The sequence below is a fragment of the Mauremys reevesii genome, linkage group 1 (genome assembly GCF_016161935.1).
Source record: "Mauremys reevesii isolate NIE-2019 linkage group 1, ASM1616193v1, whole genome shotgun sequence".
Lineage (NCBI taxonomy): Eukaryota > Metazoa > Chordata > Testudines > Geoemydidae > Mauremys > Mauremys reevesii.
In genome coordinates, this window is record NC_052623.1 from 135,524,150 (window position 1) to 135,540,744 (window position 16,595).

At 43.6% G+C, this 16,595-nt stretch overlaps 1 protein-coding gene across 5 annotated transcripts in view; it reads left to right on the forward strand.

Annotated features, from left to right (window-relative positions):
- CLCN4 (chloride voltage-gated channel 4) overlaps nt 1-16,595 on the forward strand; it is a 61,604-nt gene that overhangs the window by 21,023 nt on the left and 23,986 nt on the right. For all 5 annotated transcript variants that reach the window (XM_039520880.1, XM_039520882.1, XM_039520881.1 and 2 more), the window contains exons 2-4: nt 256-407; nt 5,850-5,949; nt 10,950-11,137. In XM_039520880.1, the coding sequence (XP_039376814.1) occupies nt 256-407; nt 5,850-5,949; nt 10,950-11,137 (440 nt within the window). The remainder of the gene's footprint in view (nt 1-255; nt 408-5,849; nt 5,950-10,949; nt 11,138-16,595) is intronic.

Consider the following 16,595-nt stretch of genomic DNA (forward strand, 5'->3'; position numbering starts at 1 on the left):
CACATAGGAACCTGCACTTTCAACAGAGCTTGGGAATTCTATGCAAACATTTTGCTCAGGGTGAACGTATTTTTTCTGTTGATGTAGGCTTTAGAAACAATTACTTTTCATACATACTAAGCTCCTTTAAACAAGACTGGTTATCTCATGCATTGTGTGTGTAGTGGCAGGTCGAGGGTTTTCTGAATAATTTTGTTCTGAAACAAATGGATATGTTGCATGAATTTTCTAAATGTGTGTTTTTTCCTCCTACAGATACTAATATGGTTAATGCAGGAGACATGAATGGTTCTGGCAATCTGATGGATTTCCTGGATGAGCCTTTCCCTGATGTTGGGACATATGAGGACTTCCACACCATTGATTGGCTGAGAGAGAAATCGCGTGACACTGACAGACATAGGAAGGTAAATCAAAACCAAGTAGACAATGATGACCTTTTATTTCGGAAGGTCAGCCTTTGGAAAATTAAGGGAATTAGTTAAAAAAGTCAGCTGGACTGAGGAGCTCAAGGGTTTAAATATGGAGCAGGGTTGGCATTTTTTAAAATCAACTATACAAAACATTTGGAAATTTGCATCCCAAGTAAGAGGGAGAAACTTGAAGAGAGAGGTTGTAGGCCCACCTGGATAAATGATCCCCTCAAAAAGGTTATTAGGAGAAAGTAGAGAGCTTATAAGGATTTGGAAAAGGTGTTAATCAACAAAGAAAGCTACACTATGGAGGTTCGGAAATGCCAGAATAAAGAGAGACTTGCTAAAAGTCAAGCTAAAGGAGTTCTTGCTAAGGAAATTAAAATAAATAATGAAGTTTTTTAGTTATATAACTAGAAGTAGACTAAGGACAGTTGAGGTTGGGCCACTATGCAGTGTGGATGGGAAGGAGATGAAAGATAATCAAGGTATGGCCCCAAAACTAAATGAATACTTTGTCTTGGTTTCAGTAATGATGATAATATGGAATGTGGGTATGAAGGCAGTATGGCTGATGAAAATGAGTGTCTAGAAATGGAAATGACCATGTCTGAGGTGGAAGAAAACCAGGAAGAGCTTAATGCACTCAAATCAGGCATACTGGACAATTCCCACCTCAGAATACTGAAAGAACCAGCACATGAAATTGCTAGTCCAGTTGCAAGGATTTGTAATGAATTTATCTTTTCAGGGTAGTACCATATGACTGGAGACTAGCTCAGGGCTGCCTGGGGGGGCAAGTGGGGCAATTTGCCCCAGGCTCCGCAGGGGCCCCCACGAGAATGGCTGAGGCTCCCTCCCCGGCCCCAGCCCGGCCCGACCCCACCTCTGCCCCTCTCCCGGAACCTCAGCGCATCCAGAAGCTTCGCTCGGCAGCGTGGCTCCGGCAGGGCCCCTGAGCTGCTCCTCGCTCAGAGCCGCGTGGTAGGGGGCGGGACTGCAAGCTCCAGCGGAGCCTGAGCTCCCTCCGCTCAGCATGGAGCTCACAATCCCGCCCCCTGACCACGCGGCTCTGAGCGGGGCGGAGCTCAAGGGCCCCGCCGGAGCCACGCTGCCGCTGTCGAGGGAACTTCCTGGATGCGCAGAGGCTCTGGGTGAGGGGGGAGCCGGGGTTAAGGGGCCGGGGTTGGCTAAGGGGCAGGAGTCCTGGGGATAGGGAGCGGGCAGAGGTGGGGGCGTTCTGGGGGTCTGTCAGGACTCAGCGGGGCGGGGCGTGGATAGGGGTCGGGGCAGTCAGTGGACAGGGAGCAGGGGTGGGGTCCCGGGTTGGTGGTTGCGGGTGGGGTCTCTGGGGGACGGTGAGGGGACAAGGAACAAGATGGGTCAGGGATTCTGAGGGGGGCAGTCAGGGGGCAGGAAGTGGGTGGGGGTTGGATAGGGGGTAGGGCCAGGCTGTTTTGGAGGCACAGCCTTCCCTACCCTAAAGCTCATTCAGCAGTTTGAGGCTTGCAGAAGAGCCAAGCTGTTAGCTTTTCCATTAGGGCTACCATCCCGTTCACTTCTCAAATGCCAAGTTATAGTCTATATTTAATTTCAGTGCCATAGGGAGATTCATGTCAGGGGAGGGTAGCTTCATTTAATATTAGCCACTAGGGGAGGGATCACATGAGAAGAGCAATATCCTTCTCAACCCTACCAAGGGAGACCCCACCCTGCATTCCCTGACACTTCAAAGGGGTTACTGGTGACCCCTTTCACATAGCAAACCTCTGAGTGTGACCCCCCCCTTATAAATTAAAAACACTTTTTTATATATTTAACACTATTATAAATGCTGGAGGCAAAGCGGGGTTTGAGGTGGAGGCTGACAGCTCACGACCCCCAGTAATAACCTCGTAACCCCCTGAGGGGTCCTGACCCCCAGTTTGATAATCCCTGGGTTAATTTAATTTTAGCACACTGTGTCCATTCACATACATGTGCTATTTGAGCATTTCAGTTTTCACAACATAGGCTCATCCCAGATTCTGGAACAAGCTCAAATGCTCAGTTCGTGGAGTATGTACATAGTCTATACTAAAGACAAACCCACAGTAACCGTCTCCAGTTTGTGAGGGACCCCATGGAGCCAGTCTCTAGGAAACAGATGAATGCATGGAGGTTAAGTCCATTAATGGCTATTAGCCAGGATGGGTAAGAAATGGTGTCCCTAGACTCTGTTTGTTTGTCAGAGGGTGGAGATGGATGGCAGAAGAGAGATCATTTGATCATTACCTATTAGGTTTACTCCCTCTGGGGCACTTGGCATTAGCCATTGCCGGCAGACAGGATACTGGGCTGGATGGACCTTTGGTTTGACCCAGTGTGGCTGTTCTTATGTTTTAACCTAAATGAACCCAAAGTTATGGAGACAGATATGAGTCAAGGAAGCCAGCAGAGTATCAGAAACCTGGAAAAATCTCTGACTGGATGGGCTCAGGCGTTTGCTGGTCACAAGCTGAGGTGGTTCAAAAGTTTTGGATTTTTTTTAAGCAGAATTTTTTTATTGTTTCTTTTAAACAATCAAACACAGCAAGCAACAAATATTTGGCCACACACTTCTGAAACCCCAAACCATATTTGGGTTTTGGCAGACTAATTTCAGTTTTTCAATTTAAAAAACCACAACAAATTTTGAAGGAAAGCAGACGTTGTCCGTGATTTTTAAAAAACCACAACAAATTTTGAAGGAAAGCAGACGTCCGTGATTTTTTCCTGCTTTTTAAAAACCCCTAGTTTTCGATCCAGAAAAAGTGTTGACAGAAAATATTTGTCCAACCCTTTTAATGAGCTTTAGTGCCTTTTAGCACTAGCTGATGCTGAGAACCAGTGATACCTTGTAAAGATGTTTTCTCAAAACTGGGTTTGTGCCGAGATGCAGAAGGTTTATTTTTCCCAGGGCCACCCGTGGGTGCGGAGCAAGTGGGGCAATTTGCGCCGGGCCCCGCAGGAGCCCCCACGAGAATATAGTATTGTATAGTATTGCAATTTTTTTTATGGAAGGGGCCCCCAAAATTGCTTTGCCCCAGACCCCCTGAATCCTCTGGGCGGCCCTGGACTAGCTAACATTGTACCTATATTTAAGAAAGGGGAAAGAGGTGATCTGGGCAATTACAGACCTGTTAGTCTGACCTCAGTAGTATGCAAGGTTTCAGAACAAATTATGAAGGAAAGAATAATTAAAGTCATAGAAGTAAAGGGGATGCAGTGTAACATGGTTTTACCAAAGGTGTAGATCAGGCCAGACTAACCTGATTTCCTCCTTTGACAAAATAACTGATTTTTTAGCTAAGGGAAATGCAGTAGATCTAATATACTTGGACTTCAGTAAAGCATTTGACGCTGGGCCACATGGGAAATTATTTGTTAAATTAGGGATTGATACAAGCATTGTAAGGTGGATAAGGAATTGGCTAAAGGAGAGCAGGCAACGGGTTGTATTGAAAAATGAATTATCGAACTGAAGGGAGGTTACTAGTGGAGTTCCACAAGGATCAGTCTTGGTCCAACCTTATTCAGTATTTTTATTAATGACCTTGGCACAAAGAGGAGGAGTGTGCTATTGAAATTTGCTGATGATACAAAGTTGGGAGGCATTCTCAATACAGAGGAGGATCGGAATATTACATAAAAAGATCTGCATGACCTTGAAGACTGGAGTGATAGAAATGGGATGAAATTCAATAGTACAAAGTGCACTTAAGATCTAATAATAAGAATGTCTGCTTCAATCTGGTGACTCATCAGTTGAAAGCAACAGAGGAGGAAAAAGACATGGGTATGTCAGTCGATCTCAGGATGACTATAACCCACTAATGTGATGAGGCTGTGAAAAAGGCAAATGCAATCCTAGGATGTATCAGATGAAGCATTTCCAGTAGAGCTAGAGAGGTATTAATGCCATTATACAAGTCACTGGTAAGTAATCACTTGCAATCCTATATACAATTCGGGTTACCCAGGTTAAAGAAAGATTAATTTAAACTGCAAGAAGTGCAGAGAAGAGCTACTAGGATGATCAGGGGAATGGAGGGCCTATCTCATGAGGGGAGACTGGAAGAGCTTGGATTGTTGAGTAAAACAAAGGCTAGGAGGGGATACGATTGCTCTCTGTATATTCATTAGGGGGATAAATACCAGGCAAGGTGAAGAGCTATTTAAGCTAAAGGGCAATGTTGGTACAAGTACAAATGGATATAAACTGTCCGGGAACAAATTCAGGCTGGAAATTAGAAGGTTTCTAACCATTGGTGGAGTGAGGCTCTGGAACAGCCTCTCAGTAGGAGTTGTGGGGGGCAAACAACTGAACTAGTCTTAAGAGAGAGATGGACAAATGTCTGAGTGATGGCAGGGGGTAGGGCTCAATAGCCCCACGGCTCACTTCTGGTGTATGCTCTGCTCATGCAGCAGGGTTTCAGCAAGCCACTGGCAAGGGTCAGGAAGAGATTTCCCCCCCTCCCATAATGTATTTTGGAAGCATTTTTTAAAAATCTCCATCCTCTGAAGCATCAGGAGGTGGCCCTGCCTGGAGATGGGATGGGCCAGGGCTCTGAGATGGTACCAAACGTTCTCTCTCTCGTGTACTTAGCTGGCTGGTTCTTGCTCATATGCTCCGTGTCTAATTGATTGCCATATGTGATATTAGAAAGACTAGATTGGCAGTGCCTATGGGGTTTTTTTCGCCTTCCTCTGCAGGATGGGGGTGCAAGTCAATTGCCAGAATTATCTGGGAATATCTCACTTAATCCATTTTCTGCCATTGCAGAGCCTTGGGCATTGGTCCATCTCACTCCCTCCTGTTCTCTCATGGTGGCACACAATGATCTACTCTTCTGTGGGCTGTAATCCTTTGGTTTAATGTCAGTTCTTGGGTTTAGCTTGCAGGGGTGGGTGGTGGTGGTGGTGTCCTGTAATATACAGAAGGTCAGACTAGATGCCCTGGTGGTGCCTTCTGGCCTAAAACTGTATGACTTTATGTAAGAGATGCAGACTCAAACACAAATGCACTCATCAACAAAAGCCCAAGTTATATCCATACCTAAAGCCGACAAATGTTGTTTTCAAAACTGTTGTATCATCTCATTGTGCATGCCCTGGTTCTTGAGCAGGACCTACAAAAAGATGGTCGTAATTTGCCTTTCATTGCCTGTGGATTTCATCTGTCAAAATGAAGAGAGAAAAAAAGAGAAAAAACATTGAATCTGGTGAATTAGAGCTGAAATAAGAAGTAAAATTGTTAAGGTTGGACAAATTCACTTTAAACAACTTGATCACAAGCTCTGTAAAAACAATCAATGTTTTTAGTGTTCAGTCCATCTGTGTTCAAGTAAGAGTCTTGCCTTGTAGATGTGACACAACAAAACCAACTCTTATGAATCAGTGTTTGTGTTTTTACAGATTACAAGCAAAAGTAAGGAATCCATCTGGGAGTTCATCAAGAGTTTGTTGGATGCCTGGTCAGGATGGGTTGTAATGCTTCTCATAGGACTACTGGCAGGTATGTGCACAATAGCAGAAGTGCTGTGTCTGGAACTCTCTCACACAGTCTCCTGCAGAGCTATCTGCTTATCTTTTACTTACTTTGTCTGGTCCCCAACTTTTCAAGATGGATGAGATAAAGAGACAGTTATGCACCCGCACAGTTTTAATGCTTCACTTGGAAAGTCTCACACTGAGTGCCGACCTAGAAAAAGGGCTATTAACAAGTAATGTGATTTCTGTATTGCTTTTGAAAACATGCCTCTGAGTGGAAGTGCCTTACCGTTGATGAACTGTTTTGACTATCTCAGCCTCTGATTCACATGTTCCTTTCTTGATCTTGTGAATTTAATTCCATGGATAGATATTTTGATGCAGGAGGAGAGTACTGGTAGAGTACAATGAAAATATAGTTCTCTAATGCACTAGATTCATTGTAGACTGAGTTATCTCTTTATACATGCCTGCGGGGGGGCTGAGGGGGGGGGAAGACCCAACACACAACTGATTTCAGACTGACTTCCAGATCTGTTCACAAGCCAGACAGACATTACATATTTAACAACAAACTCAGATGGGAAATTCATTAATTTCCTGAGTTGCTCCTGTCTCCTGCTCAGTTTAGCATGTCTTCCAGTTTGGAAAGCTGCTCTCATGTTACCAACCTGAAACAGCGGCCTTGAATAGTTTTTATGCTGTCTCAGTTATGCCAATGTGATTATGACTGCTAGGAAACAGCATGATGTTAAGTTTTATGCACTATGTTCTCACCAAAACTAGTGTGAATCTCCTGGTTTAACAAATGTAAAGTTAGTGCCTTTAATATCAGTGTTTAGAACTGTGAGTGAAAGCTGTTCTGGAACATTATGGCTAAAGCTAGCTGGAGCATTTTTGTTAACTGAAATTTTGACAAAATATGCTGTTTCATGGAGAAATACATCTTCTCAACAAAAGTTTTGAGTACATTTATGAGACACCCCTCTCCCCACCTTCCATCCCTCCCCGGTGGTTAGCATACCAGCCTGGGAAATGCTCAACTCTGCCTGAGTTGGGAAGAAAAGCTCTGCTCTGAATCAGGGACTTGAACCTGTCTCCCCCACATTCCAAGCCAGTACCCCAAGGTGTACAGTGAAAACATATGCTCGCTCACTCTCTCATTCCAGTGTGGAACAAAAATATTTTGAAACCTCAAAAGTTGATGCCAAATAGAATTGTCCTTCAGGTATATCGTATGGGTACATTGAGGTTAGGATGGAGCTAGTTAACATGTTAACTAACTCCACCCTTTCTCCGAATGTGGATGCGGGTTAACACCTTTTATCTCAACTGGCTAAATAAAAATAAAACATGTTATCCTGCACCTATGCTAGGGAAAAGTTGTGGTTAGGTTGGACTTAGTTAATAGATATTAACTATTCACAGACCTACACCTTACCACATCTTTGACTACTGTACACCACATTTCTAGGGAAATGTGCCTTCCAGTATCCCCTTTACCGAACGATCCTGTCCAAATACATCAGACTACCCCTCAAGATTGTCCTCTGCACACTTCTTCATCACAGTGGTGGCTTGAGGTAATAGAAAGAAAAGGGCAGTGGTTAGGGAACTAGCCTGGCGCCTGAGAGGCTCTGCCCCAGACTTCCTGTGTGACGTTGGGAAAGCCACACAGGTCCTGATTTTTTAAAGGTGTTCAGGTGTAGTTTCACTCAGCATTGCAAGGCCTAAGGGATCTAGATGGCTAAGTCCCATTTTCAAAAGTGATTTAGGCACTTAGGAGCCTAAGTCTCACTGAAAGTCAATTAAACTAGCCTGACTTGCTGAGGTTTCTGAGCAGCTGCATCTCCCATTGACTTCCTTGGAGTGATGAGTTTTCAGCACTTATGGAAATCAGGCACAAGGTTTTCTGGCTCACAGGACTCTACCTAACCTAGCCCACAGTACTGCCCAGGCAGCTGATTCAGCCTTTCCATGTCTCAGTTTTCTTATGTGAAAAGTAGGCCACATGTGTAGCACTTTCATCTATTAGCAGATCTCAAAGCACTTGACCCCAGCAGCCTCATTTTGCAGCCAGCATAACTATGCAGTTTTCTCAGAGGCACCGTAGTGTAATGGATGAAATGTGAGTCTATCACATCAGAGGTCTGGACATATGTCCCCAGCGGTGCCACCAACTTTCTTTGTGACCTTAGGCAAGTCACTTTATAAGGTTAAAAACAATCTTATACTCCAGGGGTGGCCAAACTGTGGCTCATAAGCCACATGCGGCTCTTTTACCGTTAAAGTGTGGCTCGCGGTGTGTGTGTCCCCCATTCTCCACCTATCAGACTGGTTGGGTGGGGGGAGCTCAAGATCTCTGCCTTGCAGTGGGGTGGTGGGATAGGGGCTTTTACCCAGCGGGGAGGCGGGTCTTGGGGCTTCAGCCCTGCAGGATGCACCTGCCAGGGGTTGTGCTGAAGCCATGAGCCCCATCAAGCGCCTTCCGTGGCGTTGAAGCCCCAAGCCCCGGCCCCTGGCAGGTGTGCCCCAGCTATTGAACTTCTGAAGAGTGTCGTGTGCAGCTTGTAGGGCCAATAAGTTTGGCCACTCCTGTTATAGTCTTTATTTACTCCACCTCTGAAGTGACATGAGTATTGATTTACCTGACAGGGCATGATGGAAGGCTTCTCTAAGGATCTGTCTATACTGCACACCACGAGCGGCAGCATGTAGGGGATGTGTAGCTACACGCCTCACTGAAAAAGCAGATGGCATCCACATTGCAATGTGTAGCTCCATGTATCAGTAAAAGGCTCTGGCAGAGGGGGGAGGCAGCGGTGCCTTACTGTCTACACTGCTATTTATACCCAAGCTGGGGTGTGTGCGTAATGTATGTACTCGACATGCTGCCAAAAGCAGCGTGCAGGGTAGATGTACCTTAAGCGAAGCTTGGGAAGTGTAGCTAAATAGGGAGATGCATCAGAGTCTGAGGTAGGGACCCAACTCTGCACATTTTAGACAGGGCAGAGGTTTCCTTGTGCCAGTCCCAGATCTTGTGTAGAGATTCTGATCAGTAGGAGGTTTTTCAGAAAATCATGGAGCTTACAGCGAAACTCACTTAGCTAGCACGTTGGGGTCAGTAGCATTATGGTGATTTACACCGGCTCAGGATATGGCCCACTGTTGCCATAGAAACTTGAGCAACCAGAAATGACAAGCCACAAAAAACCAAACCTATCTATCTATCTATATCAAACTAACTCTTTACAAAAGCAAATACTTGGATTGCTACACCAGCTTTCCCCTTTGCTTCTCTAGTGATCTCACGTACCTCTCATTGGCATATCTGTGTTCTCCTTTAGTTTGGAGAGAGATTCTTCCCATATCGCATTCAATCCTTTATTGTTGTCATATGGCCTTACAGTGGTGACAAGTATTATCCCTCTTGCTGACGTGACAATAAACGTGATGGACTTATGAAGTTATTGCAAAACCTTTCAGTTGTCTTTAAAGAGTTTATTTCTAATTTAACTTTTGAATACAATTGTAATAGTTTTTCAATAACATTGTCTGAAGATATCAGTGTAGAATAAGTCCAAAATAATCACAGTAGAACCTCAGAGTTACGAACACCTCGGGAATGGAGGTTGTTCATAACTCTGAACAAAACGTTATGGTTATTCTCTCAAAAAGTTTACAACTGAACATTGACTTAATACAGCTTTGAAACTTCACGGTGCAGAAGAAAAAATGCTGCTTTAAGTTAAATGAAACAAGCACGGAAACAGTTTCCTTACCTTGTCAAATCTTTTTTTTAAACTTTCCCTTTATTTTTTAGTATGTTTAACACAGTACTATACTGTATTTGCCCCCGCCCCTGCTGCTGCCTGATTGCATCCTTCCAGTTCCAAATAAGGTGTGTGGTTGATCAGGCAGTTTGTAACTCTGGTGTTCATAACTTTGAGGTTCTATAAACCAATTCTGTGGTGGAAGACAGGCTTTCACAGTCTTCTTATGCACTGATGCAAAATGCATTGGTGCTATGGTGACTTCTCTGTTTTCACAATACTAGCGCTATGGTAGATTCAGGGGCGGCTGCCTGTGGAGGGTCCGGTGGTCTTGCAGCTTCGGCGGACCTCCCGCAGGCAAGCCGCTGAAGGCAGCCTGCCTGCCGTGCTTGGGGCAAAATACCTAGAGCCGCCCCTGGGTAGATTATGATGTTTGGTTAAGACTTGTACAGGAAAGTCAAGATCTTCTCTGGGAATCCACAGCATAAGGCATATACTCAAGCATTGTTTGGCCACTGGATGTCACTGTTGCTCTGTATCATTATTTGAAAAAGCTGGCTCCGGCAATGAAGGATGAAGTTCATAAAGAAAGTATTTTAAGGACATTTTTATTCTTGGGCTTGAATTACTATTAGGTATCTATATCAAAGACTAAATCATAGTCCCATTGATCTTAATGACTAAACTATCATAAAATTCAGTAAATCAGGATTGGGCCTTAACATTATTTTTATTACTTAAATTGCTCATTTTAAAGATCTGTATACTGGGCCCAACAGAAATAGGTGTGTGTGTGTGCACGCACACACACCTCCTCTCAACTGCCATGTGGAACAATTTCCCAGATCCTGCAGTCCAATATGTATACGTTGATTTCTCTGCATGTGTGAAGTCCCATTAACTTCACTGGTACTTCAGCAGTCAAATGGCATGCTGACATGGATCAGCTTACAGGACTGGGGCCTGTGTCTGTATTTGGAATGTGATGTCCTCTTTTATCAGGGGCAGAGCCAAGATAAGAATTAGGGTGTTATGAAGAAGCATTGCACAGTAAAATGTAGAAGAAGAGAGGATATTTTTGGAGAAGCTCAGTTGCTCCCTACTAACTCTCAGCTGTTCAGTCTAATTATTTGGCACATGTTTATGCTCATATTGTAACTGGTCCGTCACATCATGTGTTTTGTTTCAATATAATTAGATTAATATGTGCTCCACTTTACTTTATTTTTTATTTCCTGATCTTTTTTTTCAGGCACGTTAGCTGGAGTTATAGATCTAGCTGTAGACTGGATGACAGATCTGAAAGAGGGTGTCTGCTTGTCTGCATTCTGGTACAGCCACGAGCAGTGCTGCTGGACATCTAATGAAACCACATTTGATGACAGGGACAAATGTCCCAAATGGCAGAAATGGTCCGAGCTTCTGGTAAATCAGTCTGAGGTATGTAAGACCTGGTTAGGCTGGAGACTGGGAAATACTAACCCTTCCCAGAATATTCTTTTCCCAACCACTACTCTGTGATAGTCTCTTCAAACAATCTGCCTCCCACAAACATTTTCTGCTTAGCCTGTTATAAGCCCCAGGTCTCATGGGTATGAGTGCTGCAGAGACGAAGTCTGTGAGAATGGGAAATCTCTTATATGAATCCTTACTAGAATAAAAGAATTACCTCATAACTAGATCTGGGTGAAAATGTTCAGACAAGTCATTTATTTGCTAACAATGCAGTTGTGGCCAACCTGAAACTATTCACGAATTTGACCTGATTAGTTTTGGCTCGAAAAATGTTCTCCAATCTCTCTCTCTCTCTCTCTTTCTCTGTGGAGAACAGAGTTATGTGAGTATCCTCCACCAGCAATTTAAAAAAAAAAAACCTGATGCTTGCTACAATCTCATCCATTCAGGGGAAAAAGTGTTTTGGATGTACTCTTATGGGCTCATGGATTAAGTCATCTTTGATTTAAGGGATTTAGCAGAATAAACAGAAGGTTTGACTCCACCAGGGAGAACATCACAACCTTCACTTTAATTTGGCAGTGGAATTTTAATCTGGAACGCCATATAGTCTCTAAGAACCCTGTCATCACTGTACAACAACAACTTGGTCATTCTTAACAGTAACCCCAAAGCTGCTGTTTTAGTTTTAGCTGGACTGCACTGTCTGTGGACATGTCTGGCCTAATTTTCCAGAGGTGTTGTCTCACTGACTTCACTGGAACTTGTGTGTACATGCTGCGCTGTTAGATACCAAGCAGGAATCGCTCCTGTACAGTGGGTGATACACAATGCCATGCACTTTGCATGGCATTTCAACCATCTCAGTCAGTATTTATAGACTGGTAGTTGTTTCTTAGTAACATTAACTAAACATTGTCCCAGGCTAAATTGTTGAACTGAAATGAAGTTGTAGTTTATTAGAAATTCCCTGGATGGAGAAGAGGTGGGAAGGAAGAACCGGGGGGTGGGGTAGGTGGACATATAATTGAGGAAAGCCACAGCAGGCCACTTGATTTCTTGGAGGACGTAAATAGAAAACATCCTCACGGATATTCGTTTTACCCATATGCACCGGAAACTCAACAATCAGGTCTACTGTATGTTATGCATTGCATTAAACATAACAGCTGGATGGGTGTTTTAGTTCACATGTAGTTAATATTTTCACCATACTCAAGCTAGGTTTCTGATCCTCAAGGTATTACTATAGTGAAAATAACTATTAGTTTGACAAAAACAATGAGGAGTCCTGTGGCACCTTAAAGACTAACAGATGCATCTGAATAAGTGAGTTTTTTACCCATGAAAGCTTATGCCCATTTAAATCTATTAGTCTTTAAGGTGCCACCAGACTCCTTGTTGTTTTTGTGGATACAGACTAATGCGGCTATCCCTCTGATACTTGACACCATATTAGTTTGACCTGATTCTGGCGACTCCCCCAGACCAACGGAGCTTCTAAGATCTTCAGTTTTCCCCTGTCCCTGGCTGCTATAGTCAGTAGATCTAACTGTATTAATATTGTTGTTGCTATATTATGGTAGCATCTAGAGGCCTCAATCAGGTGCCCACAAGAAATGTACACACATACAACATAAAGTCAGCCCTACCTCTGTTCAAACTCTTCAGGCTTCTCAAAGCCTTGTATAACTTCTAAGAACACTCAAGATCGATTTAATTACAGTCAGTACAGAGAGATATTTTTGTTCCCATTCATAAGTTACTACACCTTGCAGAAGACATCCAAATAACAGACACAAGCACAGTGAAAAGAACTGGTTGCCTTGAGTGTACAGAGGGAACAATTCACAGAACATTTTACATAAAAAGTTCTTGGAGGGTTTTTCCCAGAGGTAATCTGTTCAGACTCTTCTATTTTATGCACAGCTGTGGCTCTGCTTATCATATCTAACTGAATTTGACATTTTGGAGCCCTAGGTATAGATAGATATTTTTTTGCAAAACCATTTCTTCCCGTGGTTTTGGGCATTATGGCTGCTTTCAGCCCCTTAAATATGTTGCCACTATGAATTCTGACACATCCTATAGGATCTGTCAATATTTTTTTAATTATAGTCTTTCTATGAAACCTCCCCCCAAAAAGCAGATTTAATTTAGAGAAAACATGAAAATAAATCAGACTATGCACCAGACCATATTTTCTTCCCGACTCCTTATTATACAGGTTACCTGTGTGGGCCATCTATTCAACCCTGTGCTCTTTCCTTCTCTTATTCCAGTGGCTTTTAACCTTTACAGACTATTGCACCCCTTCCAGGAGTCTGATTTGTTTTGCGTACCTCCAAGTTTCACCTCACTTAAAAACTACTTGCTTACAAAATCAGACTAAAAAAACAAAAGTGTCACAGCACACTGTTACTGAAAGATTGATTACTTCCTTATTTTTACCGTATTATTATAAATCAATTGGAATATAAATATTTTACATACATTTCAGTGTACAGTAAATAGAGCAGTATAAACAAGTCATTGTATGAAATTTTAGTTTGTACTGACTTTGCTAGTGCTTTTTCTGTAGCCTGTTGTAAAACTAGGCAAATATCTAGATGAGTTGATGTACCCCCAGAAGACCTCTGCCTACCCCCTGGTTGAGAACCACTATCCTATTCCAGTGCCACTCCTTTAAACAGCCAACAGAGGAGGCTGTAAAAGTAGGTTACATGTCATCTTCCTTGTGGAGACTAAACTTGCCTCTGGTAATACACTGGAGCCATCTGTTCTGGCCTAGAGTGTTGACTCCAACAGTCAACTCATAGGCGTAAATTTAAGCAGGTGAGTAAGTGCCTTCCCGAGTCAGGGTCTTAGTGATGGCAGCTAAAAGTGTGGCTGGGTCACTACTACTTCCCTTCTGAAAGACCTTATTAATCTTTAAAAACTGCTGTTTAAAGTTCCACAAGTTTATGACTATAAGTGTTTAAAAAAAAAACACCTCAATCTTGTCTGTGACCCCATGTCTAGTTCATGGAGGATAGGTCCATCAATGGCTATTAGCCAGGATGGGCAGGGATGGTGTCTCTAGCCTCTGTTTACCAGAAGCTGGGAATGGCGACAGGGGATGGATCTCTTGATGATTATCTGTTCTGTTCATTCCCTCTGGGACACCTGGCATTGGCCGCTGTCAGAAGATAGGATCCTGGGCTAGATGGACCTTTGGCCTGACTCAGTATGGCCATTCTTATGTTCATATGTCAAATGTTTGGAGAATGTGAGGATGAATGTTATCCCTAGTGAGGTAGTCATGCAAAATAAGTGGGATCCTAGCAGGGTGACCCAGTATAATGCAGTATGTGTATGTGTGTCAGTAGCAAATACATAAAACAGATCTGCAGTCTTTACATCTGAGTTTTGAAAAAGGAGTCTGTCAAAAGAAACAAATATGATACTGCGTAATTGAATTAAGAAGCAAAATAACTGCTTTAGCCCAATGTTTTACAGCCAAATTCTCACCAGATGAACTGGAGCTGCTGCAGGTTCACACTAGTGTAGCTGAGATGAGAATCTGGCCCTGGGACTGCAAACTCAGACTGTCCTCTAAGGCAAGGGTTGTCAACCTTTTTCTTTCTGAGGCCCCCCAATGTCCTATTAAAAACTCCACGGCCCCCTTGTGCCACAACTGTTTTTCTGCTATAAAAGCAAGGACCAGCGTTAGGGGTAGCAAGCAGGGCAACTGCCCGGGGGCCCCATGAAGCTAAGTTGCTCAGGCTTCAGCTCCAGATGGAGGGGCTCAGGCCTCTGGGCTTCAACTCCATACAGTGGGGCTTTAGCTTTCTGCTGTGGGCCTTAGCAAGTCTAATGCCGGCCCTGCTTGGCAGACCCCTGAAACCTGCTTGCGGCCCCCAGGGGGCCCTGGACCCCTGGTTGAGAACCACTGCTCTAAGGAAATAGTGAATATTATCATTGTCTCTAATTGAAAGCACTAGGGAGAAGACATTCATGGGGAAATTAAATAAACATTCTTCAGTTGGAACAATAAAAATCCACTATGACTATGGGTGAGTGTCCGTGATAAGTCCGGAATTTATGACTTAAGTCTTGGGTCATGGCGGTTGATAACACTGCTCTTCTGCTGCTATCGGCAAGGCCAGTCATTGATATTGTATTTGGATAGAAATCTCTAGGATTATGCTAGGGTTAGTTATTGTTATGGCATGTTTGGCAAACAGGGACCATCATGGTCTGGTCTGCTTTGTCATTCATAAGATTGGAACATGGATTTTTCAGCATTGGGAACTGAAACAGAATAGGAGTAGTTAACACAGACTTCCTTGATTGTCTCACACGCAGCACTGTCTCATCTTAATCCTCTGCCATCTGAAAAAGCACTCACAGCACCTCAGATATAGGTTATGGACTCTACTAGTCTTCACACAGAGGCTTCCCTTGTCTCTGTTCTGGGCCATCAGACGGCAGAGGGAGAACCTTTAAAGGTATGAATCATATTGTCATCTTTAGACTGATGAATCACAGCTCCATGCCTCCTATTGGATCAGTCCATTATGGGCTTTTTTGGGGGCTATTGGACTGTCTAGATCAGGGTTTCTCAAACTGGGGATTGGGACCCCTCAGAGGGTCACAAGGTTATTACATGGGGGTCAGCCTGAACCCCAAACCCCACTCTGCCTCCAACATTTATAATGGTATTAAAAGTGTTTTTAATCATAGAATATCAGGATTGGAAGGGACCTCAGGAGGTCATCTAGTCCAACCCCCTGCTCAAAGCAAACAGATTTTTGCTCCAGATCCCTATGTGGCCTCCTCGAGGATTGAACACTCAACCCTGGGTTTAGTAGGCCAATGCTCAAACCACTGAGCTATCCCTCCCCCCTGTTGGAACAATAAGAGGGGTTGCACTCAGAGGCTTGTGAAAGGGGTCACCAGTACAAAACTTTGAGAACCCCTGGTCTAGATGGCTTTATGATTTGGATGAGACACATCCGGTTGAAACTCAACTCAGAAAAGGTCAAGGTCATGCTCGTGGGTTGGGGAAAGTGTCTTGAGGAAAACTTGGGCAGTTTTTGTATGTCCATTCCAGGGAGAATGGCATCACTAGAGATGGGTGTGGAATTTGGAGGTAACCACTGACTGCTCGTTCTGCAGTTACAACACTGATTTAGAGTGGCTATTACCATTACCATTTCCATCCTGTCGGGAAAGCCAATCTGTTTATCTTGAGTACGGGCCTCAGCATGATTGCTTATGCTTTTGTCACATCCAGGGTAAACGACTGTAATACATTCATAATTGGACATCCTTTCAAATTGCTTTGGAGGCTGCAATCACTACAGAATGAGTCATTTACCTTATACCTGCAGATAAGAGTGAGGAATTCAGTTATACCCATGTTCTGTGAAGTGCACTGGCTTCTAATACACCAAAGAAT